Source organism: Tympanuchus pallidicinctus, unplaced genomic scaffold (assembly GCF_026119805.1).
Source record: "Tympanuchus pallidicinctus isolate F22 unplaced genomic scaffold, pur_lepc_1.0 scaffold16, whole genome shotgun sequence".
Taxonomy (NCBI): Eukaryota; Metazoa; Chordata; class Aves; order Galliformes; family Phasianidae; genus Tympanuchus; species Tympanuchus pallidicinctus.
Window position 1 is genome coordinate 5,086,244 of NW_026294679.1, and position 13,634 is coordinate 5,099,877.

The window sequence follows — 13,634 nt, forward strand, 5'->3', positions numbered from 1 at the left end:
CGGAGCTGCGTAGGGCTGTCCCAGCTGGGCGATCCGCTTCGCAACTTAGCATAGAGCAAACCCACGTGTGTTTTTCGGGGTAGCGGTACTGCTGCCGTGCGCTCCTCTGGCAGCAAGAAGTACTGGAAGCGAGACCCGAGCGCGTGGGTTTGGAGCTGGAGGCAGCACGGAGAACGAGGGCTCTTCTCGTGGAGAATGAGGGCTCTTCTTGTGGCCTTGGCCGTGGGGCTTGCTGCTCGCTGTACCCCCATGAACGCTAACGCTGCCATAGCTGAGGCTCGGTGCTAGGCTTGATCTGAGCTAAAAGCTCGCTGAAATAAAGAAAACTTCCTCACGCAGCAGAAAGCGGCTCCTCCAGTCGCACGTACCCGGGAGTGTTGCTGTCTTTCAGAGCCCTTCTGCGATGCCCAGCCTGTGTGTTGTTTTCTCAGTTCGCCCGAGGGGCGTGGGATGGTGAGCTGGGCACAATGTAACATTCATAAAGTCGTCTAGAACTCAGCTGTTTGCCCAGAATGGGGATAAATGTTTGAATTGCTTACTGTGTTGGCACGGTGCTGAATAGGAGCCTGTTGTGTGATGCAAATGTTGATGGAAACGTGCCTTGTTTTGTAGCCCAAAATACTCCAAATTCCGACTGGGAGAAGAAGGTAACTGACTACTTCAAAGAGAAATTAAAGGAAAATAATGCTACTAATTGGGTAAGACTATTATTCTCTTCGAGTTACACAACTCTGAAGTTACGCTCTTGTACCTCCTAAGCGTTGCAGTGATATATTTTTAAGAAGTTCTTCCTTTTCATGATATGCACTTCTGAACGTTAGGCCTTTGTGATGATTATTTACATTTCAGTTGCTTTAGTCTGTATGTAAAACAAGATGCAAATTCCTGACTGATACTGCAGCAGCCACAGTCCTTGGCTCCAGTGTGCTGGTTTGCCTTGGGCCCCACCTGCTGAGCGCTGCCTGCTGGTGCTGGGATCCAGTAGGTGGCAGGAGCTGACAAACACTGTCATATTTGGAGGCCAGGCCTGTTGGTCTGCAATAAATGTACACAGGAAGTGTTCAAACTGTTCTTCTTTCGCGTCCTTCTATCATAATGCTGCAAAATTCGGGTGGGTTGAAGAAATATCTGCTTGGATATTCACGTTTGAGGAAGAATAGCATCTGCTAAAACTTCTAGAAGTTCAGCAAGGGAAAACCATGCTTTAGATTTAAAATAAAGTGTACACACTTGAGTTCAAATGATGCTTTAGTGTAAAAGGCTGACAAAAATGGCATCCTGGAGCACTGTTAATTGGATTGAAACAACACTTCAAGGTTTGAGCCAAGCAAGTTAGCAGTGGGATATATAAGATGATAAGAAAGGGGCAGTGGCAGCATTTGCAATGTGTTTGTTTGGGGTTTTTTTTGCTTATTTCATTGTGATACTTAATGCTTATATGGCAGTTGTTTAGGAAAAACTTTCTTTTACAGGTCCCATCGCTGAATGATGTTCCTGTACATTACCTGAAACCCAACAGTCTAGTGAAATTTCGCTGTATGGTTCAAGATATGTTTGATCCTGAGTTTTATATGGGTGTATATGAAACAGTTGACCCAAACACAAATGCACGTGTAAGTGATATACCGACTTGTTACTTCTGTAAGTGCTTAACATTTTCTTCTTCCAAGTCATCGTATTTCTCAACTTTCAGAGCTAAAGCTGTGGAGTCTGGCATTGTCTGGCGGTAGCTTATTATATAGCATCAGTAATATAACAGTATTTATAGTTCTCTTGGGAATTTGGGGAATAAATATTGCTTTAAAAATATATATTTTTGAAGGACTTAAGTGCAGTAATTTAGATGTAAATCATATTCAAGCTGCTGGCACAGAGGGAATGATTGCATTGTTTTTTCCTTCTTGACAGGTTTTGCATTTTGGTAAATACAGAGATGTGGCAGAATGTGGGGTAAGTTACACAAGTTATATGCATTTTGGGATGAACTATTAGTTGAAAAGATACAGTTTATGAGTGCAGTGTAACTTGGTACTCACAGTGGGCTCCTGGAGATAAGTTTCTTAAAACTGAAAGTTAATCTCAGATTAGGACAGCAGAGTATTCCTAATTGTTTATCTGCTTTCGAAGTTCAGCACAGTTGAAGTCCATTCTGTTTTAATTAACATTTGTTCTACTGGGTGGGGTGGGACAGAAAGCACTTCAGACTGTTTAGATTCACTGTTTCATAGTATGTAATCAGGCACATTGTGAGTTCTGGCTAAGTAGCTGAATGTGTGAATATTTAGTTTTAAACAGGAAAGACACTAATCTGGGTTTTTAATGTTGTTATTTCTATTGGCATTCTAGCCACAGCAGGAAATTGATATGAACTCCTCACAAACAGTCACCTTGGAAAGACAGACATTCTACTGCGTTCCGGTGCCTGGTGAATCAGCCTGGGTGAAAGAAATATCTTTTTTCTCTGAGCTAGTGCTGTGCTATGCAAACATTATCACCAATTAATTTGTTAGCTGTAAGGATACAAATTTATGGAATGCTTCTTAGTTTTGGGGTTGTTTTGTTTTTCACTTCAAGGGAATCAGGACAGGTAATGATTGGAAGGCTCTTGAAAATTGCTGATAATTCATATTTGTGCATCTTTAGAAAATGGGAGACTCAATTTGAGCTCTGAGCGTTCACTGATGTTTTCTGGTGAAACCAAGACATTGCTACATAGTAAGAGTCTGACAAAAGCCCTTGTAGAAACACTTGCAGCATGTTAGACAGTAATTCTTGGAGGGGATATTTTGCATTTTGTAAAATGAGCAGAATTTGATGTTAAATCTGATGACTTGGTAACTCACATTTTGAATTCAAAATTTAAGAAAACTACCTGTCATTGGCACAGAATGCCAATAGCACTTGAATATGGTGGGGTTGTTGTTCTTTGGTGAATAGGTGATCGCTAGGAATTAATTTGGGGGGAATGTTCATGTCAAAATCTTGCAGCAGTGGAAATTTCAGGTGAACCTGACTGGTGTGAAAATGCCTGAAAGTCATTTCAACGTTTGTACATCGCATGCTAACGAAAACACCACTATATTAGATGTTGCAAAACTCATTTATACCTGCAGCACAGCTGGCATCTCACAAGTACGTCAGCATCTGCTGTGTATTTCTTTTCTAAGTAGTCCTAATAACTGCATCAGGTAGTCTTGCTTTGACAACCAGCATGTTGCCTGGGCCTGAAGAAACTTCTAATACTTTGTTCAAAATAGGAGATGACATCAGCAGAGCTTACTTCCCCTGAATTTTTCTTGCTGAGTGTGGTGTTGTCCTTAATCCTCAATTTTACGCATATATCAGTGCCAGCCAAGCTCGAGTTAGTCCTTCAACATCCTACACACCAAGTCGCCACAAGAGGAGCTATGAGGAGGATGAGGACATGGAACAACATCCATCTAAACAGAAAGAGCAGCACATGGGTAATGGTCTTACTGATGACTAGATGTTAAGGCATTTTGCCAGGCTTTGCAGAAATTCAACTTTAGAAATCAAAGTATTTGCAATTGCTTGAATCAGCATTGGTTAATGCAGCCTCTCGTAACCAACTTGGTGTTTTTGTAGACATCATCAGTGGCTTAAGTAATGAGGGAGACCTTATGGTGTTGGGCATTGTATATTCTATGGCTTATTGGTTTTTATTTCCCACAGTTAATAATTCCTAAAATAAATATCTTGTTCAGCAGCACTTGTATGCTGCCTTTTCTGGGAGTTCTCTTTTAATTTCTAACTGTAAAGCATGTTTCATGGTAATCTTGAGAAAATGAGTTTCTTTGGAAGTTACTCTTTAAATTGAGGCTGGACTGCATCTTAATTGGGTGCTGCTTTGCTGCAGAGAATACTGTATTTCTGAAGAATACCCTCTAGCCTCACCTTCTTCTTTTGTGAGACTTACAGATTCATAAAGGAGGCAGATTAATACCAGATGCTTTGTAGCATGCTAAGGAAGGCTCTTAGACCTTCTCAGAGGATGATATTTTCAAACAGTCAGTGTTAGGATGGTGTGCACTGCTTACTGATTTTGCGGATGACTTGTGAACTGCTGTTTTGTGGAGACACCAACTGGCATAGGGGCCTCCTGAACATTTTGACACCTTGTCTTTTGAACAACAGCAAATGGTTAGTTCAAAATGATGAATCCCATTACAAGGAAAATAAGTGGAAAAAGTACCTTCTGTTTGGTCTTACGTGGTCATGAGGTTCACTTGCTGCATTTTTGGTTTTTCTGTTTAAATGGATGAATTGCAGAGCAGGTTTTCATAATGTTTCTTTACTGCTGAAAATCTAAAGATGATTAATGCGACCTGCTTTGTTGATGTATATTCTCACATCTGTGATTATCTGTTTTTCAAACTTGATATGCAGAAATGTATTGCCTTTGTAGACCTGCACAATTTAGAAGTGTTTAATTGATGGGGTTGAAGCATCACATGTTGAAACTGATGTGGTTTGATCATGTTTGGAGTTTTTAAGACATGCAGATTTTACCCACTCTCCTGTTTATCTTGGTAATGTAAAATATGCTTGTGATACTTTGCTACTTTGAGTCAGAATATCCTTTGACAAATATGCTCTTTTTTTTGTTTGGCTTCTTGTTAAATTAGTGTAATTCTACGTTGCTTGGTGCAGTGAGTTGTTTACTTTGCTTTTCTATTAAGGAGTGTGTGAATCCTTTGCTTTCAGGCAGTGGAGGTGATAGTCATGGATGTGGGGAGCCGAAGAGATTAGAAACTGAAGCTTCTGCAGGACATCATCTCATTTCTCCCAACTGTTCACCTCCTCTTGACTTAAATTTTCCATTGCCAGGGGAGAAAGGACCAGCATGTCTTGTAAAGGTAAGAAAAGTAGAGTGATGATGAGCACAGTTATAAGGCAGACAATCTGAAGTGGCAGGGGGAAAAGTCTGTTACTAACTGCTCAAATGTCTGGCAGAAACTGGCTTCTGGATATTTGTTTCTAGGATTTGCCCTCTTAAGCAGGAATTTGTGATGGGAAAAAGAAAACACAGCAGTACCTCTGTATTGTGCTTGAGCTGGTCTTTGATTCTATGCTGTCTATGAAACTTCTAACACTGCTTCCTTCTCTCGGACAGGTATATGAGAGCTGGGATACCTTCAAAGTCAATGATGTTCTGGAGGTGTATGGTATTTTGTCTGTGGATCCTGTGCTGAGTATAGTGAACAACGAAGAGAGGTAAGGCTTGGGTGGCATGTGGTTCTGAAGTGAAGTACATTTATGTTAATATGCCAATTATTTTTGTTTGTCCCCTTAATACAGACAGGGAAGTATGTGATACATAATATTCACCTCTTCAGTTGTTGCCTAAATGCTTGATATGGAAAGCATTAGATTCACAGTCCTGTAAACTAAAATCCCTTATACTCTGAAGCATCCATGGCCTTGGATTCATGATGCATGTTTTCCTACGTTGTTACCCAGTCTTTAAAGCAGAAACTATTTCTGTAGCTAAGTTCTGTACGCTTTCATGCCTATTAAAATCTCAGAGGCTGAATGAATAGTGAATAAATAGGGAGCAGTTTTTGAGTAGGCTTTAAAAAGATAAAATATACTATAGTTAATACTATACTTTTGTGAACTGTAGAATACTTTAAATTTAAACTTCTGTCTCTTCATAAATGTGGAATGATTGTAAATAGGGTTGGGTTCATTTTCTGCTAATTAAGGTGTATTATTATACTTCTGAAGTTTCTGGTTTCACCTTCTGTTCTGTGACTACTTGCTTGAAAAAATGCAGTTCTAAGCAAATCAATTGTAAAAAGAATCTTAATGACTAATCTAACAGAGATGATACTACTAATGCCTTGAGCAGTTGTGCTTCAAGTAAATTATTTGTGTTAGTGACTTTGTTTATCCTTTTAATAAATCCAATATCAAGAGTGCAGTATGAGTCCTCTATAGTGCCAGCTTCTTAAAAGTAACTCAGCCTGGTCAGCTGCTTTTGGCTATCAGCTGTCTGACAGAAAGCTAATCCTGCACTGACAGATCAGTTGGTGTCATACAGTTATTTATTTGTTTTCTGCATGTCATTCTATCACAGATAAACAACGTGGTGGCATTTAGCAACATCTTGAATGCAAAGTCTAAACAAAAGATTTTTTCTTTGATAGAAAGAGACAGAGGGTTGTTGGAGAGGTCTTGAAGTAATGAAGCCTTTCACCTTAAGGCTAGTAAGAGTTCATCAAATTTGTACCAATCCTTGCCATCATACTGTACAGTCACCTTTAGATTTTAGTTTGTACATAACAAATGAAAACAGCCTGAAAGGGATTTTGTCAGGCACCACTGAGAAGAGCAAACCTTGTGTAACTGAACTCTCAATTCAGAGGTAACACATGCAAGCTACAGTTGAAGTACACTCAGATTTTTTTTCTCTCAGCTGCCAATACAGCTGTTATGGGGCTGCCTTGAAGCTCTCGTTGGCAGTGCCTAGAACCTGGCAGAAAACAACAAAAAAGTAATGCATCTTTTCTGAAAAGTTGCTGTATGTATATAATATCATCCATATTTGCTGGACAGAGCAGTGTGTAACGCTTGATGTGAAGTTGCATCTGATTAAGTGGTGCAGCAAACAATGTGGTCTGTTTTGGGTGGTTTTTTTCCCCAGGAATGTAAGAATCCATTATCCTCCTGACACTAATAGAATCCAACTTCCTCTGTCAAGCATGCTTTGGTGTTTCTATCTCACTGGTTATAAACTGTGATTTTTGTATTTGATGTTAATAAAAACCCTGAAGACAGTTCCTATAGTTGGAATACAGAAGTTACCAAGAGTTGGGAATAGATGTTGGGAAGAGACATGCTGTGTTCATGCCATGGTTCCAACAGCTTGTGCTCAGGTGGAGAAAAATGTTTGGTGTATTTTCAAGTCTGCTTGTGCCCTTTCCTAGGGATAGCTCAACCCTGGATCCTATGGACTGCATGGACACAGCAGAAGAGCAGAGAGTACACAGTCCTCCATCCTCATTAGTCCCCAGAATCCACGTGATTTTGGCACATAAATTGCAACATCTTAATCCATTACTGCCTGCTTGCCTTAATGAAGAAGAGAGTAAAACCTGTGAGTACACTTCACTCTACACACTTGTAAATGTGCAGTTTGCTGGTACATATGGACAAGGATTTCTTAGCTCAGAGACAAATGCATCAGTATTAGATTTGTTTTTAAGTTTTGTGGAAGTAGAAGAGCCATTCAATGCCACAGACAGCTCAAAACACGAGTTTGTATTTATGTGATGCTTATGCATTGCTTTTTCTGAACTAAATGTAAGTTAAATGAAACCTACTTAGCATCTACAAGCTCAAAGACTTCACCAAGCCGTTTGGCTGTAAGATTCCATTTGCTTTCAAATGCAGTAGTGAATTGCTGGAAAACTATATCTCCAAATTAATACTGCAGTGTAAGTAAATATATGTGCAACATAAGGAATCATAATGCTGTGAGAATAAGCAAAAACAGTTCTGAAGTAACTGTGTCATTCTTTGTGGCTGATTTAACTATTAGTTTTCTTGTTAAGTATTGCACGTTAACAATGATGTACTTCATCCCTTCCTTGCAAACATTGTATTGGTTGTTTTGAGCTCTGCTGTGTGTAAGGGGATTTTTTGTTTCTGATTTGGTATGACTATGCTATATATCTCAGAAATTAGACTCCAAGCATTATAGACTTCTGCAAAAGTATTGTTTGCATTTATAACATTATTTAATTTAATAAAAAAAAAAGTATTTCAAAGGAAATGCTGTGCAGCTGAAGTTACCTGAATCCAGTAATTGCTTTGTGGGCAAACAAATGAATGTTTATTTTTCTGTCTTGGAGTAACCACTCTTCTCCATCTGATTGTAATGGAAAACAAGCTTCATGTAAAGAAAAGTGGGGGTGAAGAAGTGCCCATTCTCTGACATTGTTGTCTTCTGCTCTTTTATCAGTTGTGTCTAATTTCATGTCTGAGCTGTCACCAGTTAGAGCAGAGTTGCTTGGGTTCCTCACTCATGCCCTCTTAGGAGACAGTTTGGCTGCAGAGTACCTTATATTGCATCTCATCTCTACAGTGTAAGTATTTAGATGTTCGTCTTTCAAAAGACATTTCTTTTTTGGGGTTCTTCACCATTCTGTAAGTGAACATCAGAAACTGTTTATTCCAGCAGTACTTTGTCCAGATAGTTATCCTGTCATAGTGGGCAGTATTAGCAGACTGCATTCTCTGGAATACCAGAAGGTTTTGTTCAAAGGCCAATTTCATCCTTTTGGTGTTGCTTTGAGAGCTGGAAAAAAATCTCCTAGATAAAAGTTTAAACAGAGGTACAATATCAGTACATTTGTGTGCACGCACTGTTCTTGCTGGCTGTGAACGCTCTGATGCTTGGATCACACGGTAGTTTTTTTCCTCTTATCACAAAAAAATGTGAAACTTGTCAAGAACTGGCAGAAGATGTACAGTAAGAAAAGGGAGAGGAAAGCTGAGGGCAGGTAGGGGAGACGAACAAGCATAGTCAGTAGGGAAACTGAGCAATAAGAAAGGGAAAGCATGGAGTATTTGCAGTAGAGCAGAAGGAAAATAGAACATATCACAAGCACTATAAATGTACTGCTTTTGTACAATGCTGCAAAGCCTTCCAAAGCAGAGTTCAGTCTAATTTAGTTCCATGGGCACTGGAGAAGGAGCAAAAATGAGCCTATTATTTATGTATATATCAGTACTGAAATCTCCTGCTAGCTATCAGAGATTGATCACAGATATCACTCAAACAGAGCAATCTCTCTTATCAAACTGAGCGATATCTCTGATCACTCCGTTAATCAGATACTTCCCTCACCATGTTTCTTTTTGATTTAGTTACGCGAGACGAGATGTGCTTCCTCTGGGAAAATTCACAGTCAACTTGAGTGGATGTCCAAGGAACAGCATCTTCACAGAGCACATCTACCGCATCATCCAGCAGCTCGTCCCAGCTGTAAGAATAACATCAGCGTTGCAGTGTTTTTAGTTGTAGATGTTGGGGTAATTGGCCAAAAGAAAGAGACTGTAACTTATTAAATAAAGTTGCTGATCTCCATCTAAGGGGCAGGTAAAAGTGGAGATGTCCTAGTTGTCTAAGATGAATATGGAAACAGGTCCTCTCCTCGTATGTGTTGAACTGTCAGACAGATGCATCTACCTTTACATAACGCATCCCTTCTTAAGCCTTTAGTATTTGGATGTTTGGAATAAAATGTGTTCTGTATTATGGCAGCAAATTTTATTTTACTTCCTGTGGAGGTTCACAGTTGCAGTTCCTGCTAAAGAAAAAATTACTTACCAGAGAGGTGAGAGGAGATGTGTGAGGATTTTCTTTTCTCATTGCAGTCCTATCGCCTCCAAATGACGATTGAAAACATGAACCACTCACGATTTATCCCACGCAAAGACTACACAGCTAATCGCTTGGTCAGTGGAATACTGCAGCTCGCCAGCAACACTTCCCTTGTCATAGATGAGACTCAGCTTGAGCAAGGACAGCTTGACACAAAAGGTAACTTTTTTTATATGTATGTATTTGAAGAGAGTGGTGCTAACTGTGTCCCATGACAAGTTTCTGTTACAAAACAGCTGGTGGTTTCCATATTCTGTTTCGTTGCTTGAAGTAGAGCGCTGCTAGTTCTGCTGCCTTCTCAGACAATTTAATGCATGATCTCTCAGTTTTGCTTACTGGAAATTTCTGCTGTTTTGCTCAGAAGTGCTTGTATGGAGTCAGAACGAGTAGCTCTACAATTAAAAGTCCTACAGCTATTTTTTATTTTTTTTCCCCCCGAGAATCCCTTTATTAAGGAGTACTACCTGTCCCAGACCTCAGGTGATCTGCAGTGAAACAAAATGGTATCTCATTTGGTATGATTGTGTCATAGAGTGCTCTGGGCAGCGTGTCTGACGCTTGATGGAAGAGGCTGCTGGTTTGAATGAGTCTTCAGACCGCATTACCTCTGAACCATTACAGGCGAAGAAGGTGGGGGGAGCATTCACTGCCTGATGCTTTATACATTTACTGTATATATGAAAACCATCCCATGAAACCTGACTTAAATGTGGGGCACACAAAATTAGCTAGTGTCTCATAGGAAAAAAGGGTGGTTCTGTCATTTCAGCTGATGTAGTGTTGCAGAGTGTGCTTTCTACAGAGCTTTAAGTAATAACCTACATAAAAGAGGAATTGTGGTACCTTCTAAAGCTCAATAACTGGAGAATGTATAGCATGGCTACATGTGATGTTTTGAGGAAAGACTAATGTCACTGGAAGTGACTTTTAAAAGAACAGTACTACCTTCATGAGTCTGAAGTGTAATGCTGCAAGACTGCTGGGCCTCCTTAATGAGTGGTTGGTGCTCTGTCCCATTGCAGCTCAAAGTTTGGCAGAATTAGCCAGGTCGAGATTTCAGGTAGACACTATTGAAAAACATAACTTCTTTTGAAATTATTAATACTGAAAGTTACTTATTTGCTTCTGAGCCTTTGCATCAGGGAAGGCTGTTAAACTGGCTTTACTCAAGCAACGAAACTTTAGTGAAGAAAATATTTAAACTATTAAAATTCTTTTCCTTATTTTCCAAACAGAATCAAGATAACCACAGCATCTAACAATTAAATGCTGCTCGTTTAAAAACATTGGGGGGGGGGAATCAGTTTGAAAAAGTGGTCCAAGTCAAAGCTGTTAAGAGTTTTTTTTCTTGCTCTTCTAGGTGTGCACAATGTGAAAGCCTTGGGTAATCTGATAACTTGGCAGAAAGTGGATTATGACTTCAGTTACCACCAGATGGAATTCCCATGCAATATTAACGTTCTTATCACCTCAGAGGGCCGATCGCTCCTACCGGTATGGCAAGATCTTCTTGAATTTGGGGAATAATTACTGTTAGTAGATATTTAAAAACACTGAGCACACTGTTCCAGGGACAAGGAAAAGATGCACGTGAAGACAGGAAGACTGTCTTATGAGCAGTGATGTAAGAGAGCCACCTTTCTTGCTTGGTTGAATACTGATGGCAAGGTAGTGACTGAAGTTATCAGCAGGCATTACAACATTGGGTAGAGCCTGCAGGTAGACCACTGCTCTGAAAGCTTCATTGTAAAACAGCTTCAAGAGGGGTTGGGTGTATGAATAAAGAGCAGTTTGTCTGGAATTGCCCCTTGAAAAAACAGAGTAGCCTAATGTTACGTGTCTCTGACCACTTGCAGTCCAGCTTTATAAACTGAGAAACTGTGCACTTGTCTCAAAGGGAAACTGACTTATTGAATAAAACTCCACGCTGGGTTTCACAAAGGGAATTGTTAAGTATTTAAAGAAGGAATTGTCTTGCCTAAATTCTGAGCCTTTTGCCTTGGAGGTTAAATCTTGGAGTAGAAAAGCCATATGAAAAGGGATGATGTGTAATTTTGTTTTCCAGTCAGATTGCCAAGTCCAGTTACAACCACAGATAATTCCACCAAACATGGAGGAGTACATGAACAGCCTCCTAACTGCAGTGCTCCCTTCTGTGTTGAACAAATTTCGAATTTACCTAACTCTACTGAGACTGCTGGATTACAGCATATCTGATGAAGTGACGAAGGTATGGAAGATTTCACTAGCTGATTTTCAACTCCATCAGATAGAAAGTGCCTTACTATGTTACTGTACTTGCTCATTTCTCTCCCGGGCAGTGACTGTTGGAAGTTCTTTAAAAAGGAAGCATTTTATTGTCATGGATATGCGTGCCTTCAAGGGTTTGTACTCACGAGTGCTTCAGTGTATAGAGTTCATACACATCCTGCTTGCTAAAACTCATTTTGAAAATAATTATATTCAAAGATGAGCAAGCCTGTTTTTATCCAAGCTGATTTCCTGACGTTTCTCCTGTAATCTGAGGATAGTTGTGGTGTTTGAATACTGAAGTCCTTTTGTTTGCTGTACTGTTTATAGGCAGTTGAAGAAGACTTTGTAGAAATGCGCAAGAATGACCCCGAGAGCATAACTGCTGATGACCTGCACAGAACTCTGCTTGTAGCAAGGTGGGTAGTGCTCTTAGTTTGGATGGAAGACTTTGAAGCAAGCTGGAGCCAAACTCATTTAATGCTGACACTTTAAGGCAGGTGTGTGAGGAATCTTTTTCCTCTGTTTCTGTCAGTTTCTTAACCAGGTAGAGTTCATCCTCTGATTTCCAGTTTCTGAGATACTGACAATTCTTCTTAAGCTGCTTTAGGTTACCAAATGTGAAACCATCACCAAGTTCTTCCTTAACTGCTGTTTCTGCTCATCCAGGTTCCTGTCCCTCAGTGCAGGGCAGACGACGCTGTCAAGAGAGAGGTGGCTGAGAGCAAAACAACTGGAGGCACTGCGTAAAGCCAGGCTTCAGCAGCAAAAGTGTGTTAATGGAAATGAACTTTAATGTTTTGTGGATGTCATGATAAAAATTTGTCTAATCCTAAATGAAACCCATACTAAGATTGGGATATTGTTTATACCAGTTTTTTTGTAGATAATTTATACCAAGATATTATGGATATTTACCCTTGCAATCTGAACACACTATCTCTGTTCAGCCAGCTAAACATATTTTATGAAATTTTTTTGGAGCCTGTTTTGTAATTGAGAATTGGTAACACTGAGCAAATGATTTGATATTAAAGTTTAATACTGAATTTGTGTAAGCTCATTTCCTTTAACAATAGGAAAATGTAACCCGTTGCCCTCATAGCAGGGGTAGAGTCTGCTTGGGAATAAGTATGGTGTGATTCTTCAGCTGTGTGAGTTGGAGGACCAGAGGCTGCTGCTGAGCAGTTTCTGTAAGTTTAACTTTGGGCTTTAGGCAGCCAGGGCTCTGCAAGGTGTGTTGTTGCCCTCTGAGCAGCAGAATAATCTGATTCTCGTGCAGTATGAAGAATCAATTTAAAATTAGCTAAGATTCCAGTATGAAATTCATCCTTACTGTACTTAAAGACAACTCTCACTAACCTACCAGTCCCTCTCATGAGCTTTACACTTCAAACTATTTCATACAGGGACAACTGATACGTAAATAAGCCACATCTTACTATATTAGTATGTTATTAATAATGCAGGGTTTGTATGAATAATATCAATTAAGTACTAAGAATGGTCTCTATCTTATACTGTACAGTTTGCACTGATGGTCACAAGAATCCCCCCTGCCCTAATATGATTTGCAGAACTGGTGGAACAAGGGTGGTTTGAGTGAAATAAATACTGAACTCATACAGAATAATCCATAGAGATGGTACAAGGGTAGGGCTTCTGCCCCCATGGAGAGCTTGAAGTATATGAATCACAGTTAATTCTAGATAAGACTAAATATTCTTTTGTGAACTTCACGTTAAGCCTAAGCCACCTTACTTTTTGAGTGAGACAGTGTTAACAGGAAGCTGCTAGTTTATTGCCTTTTCTGTTCCCAGCACAATGGTAGCTGCACAGCAGAAGCAACTTGAAATTGTTTTTTTTTTTGTCTGCAACTTAATGGTACTCAATTATAAAAAGTTTTTTTTATACACTTTTGACTTCAGCCAATATTGTTTTTTCAGCTTAAAGATGCGTTTGTCTAAAACCT

At 39.7% G+C, this 13,634-nt stretch overlaps 1 protein-coding gene across 1 annotated transcript; it reads left to right on the forward strand.

The window, feature by feature from the left end:
- Window positions 1-403: 403 nt before the first annotated feature.
- MCMBP (minichromosome maintenance complex binding protein) lies at window positions 404-12,458 on the forward strand. Its single transcript, XM_052677394.1, has 15 exons — window positions 404-453; window positions 563-698; window positions 1,473-1,613; window positions 2,347-2,439; window positions 3,305-3,464; window positions 4,726-4,877; window positions 5,135-5,235; window positions 6,951-7,120; window positions 7,988-8,111; window positions 8,896-9,013; window positions 9,406-9,571; window positions 10,773-10,906; window positions 11,478-11,642; window positions 11,993-12,081; window positions 12,332-12,458. Exons 1-15 carry the CDS (start codon window positions 404-406, stop codon window positions 12,456-12,458), a joined length of 1,926 nt encoding a protein of 641 aa, XP_052533354.1.
- The last annotated feature ends 1,176 nt before the right edge of the window (window positions 12,459-13,634 follow it).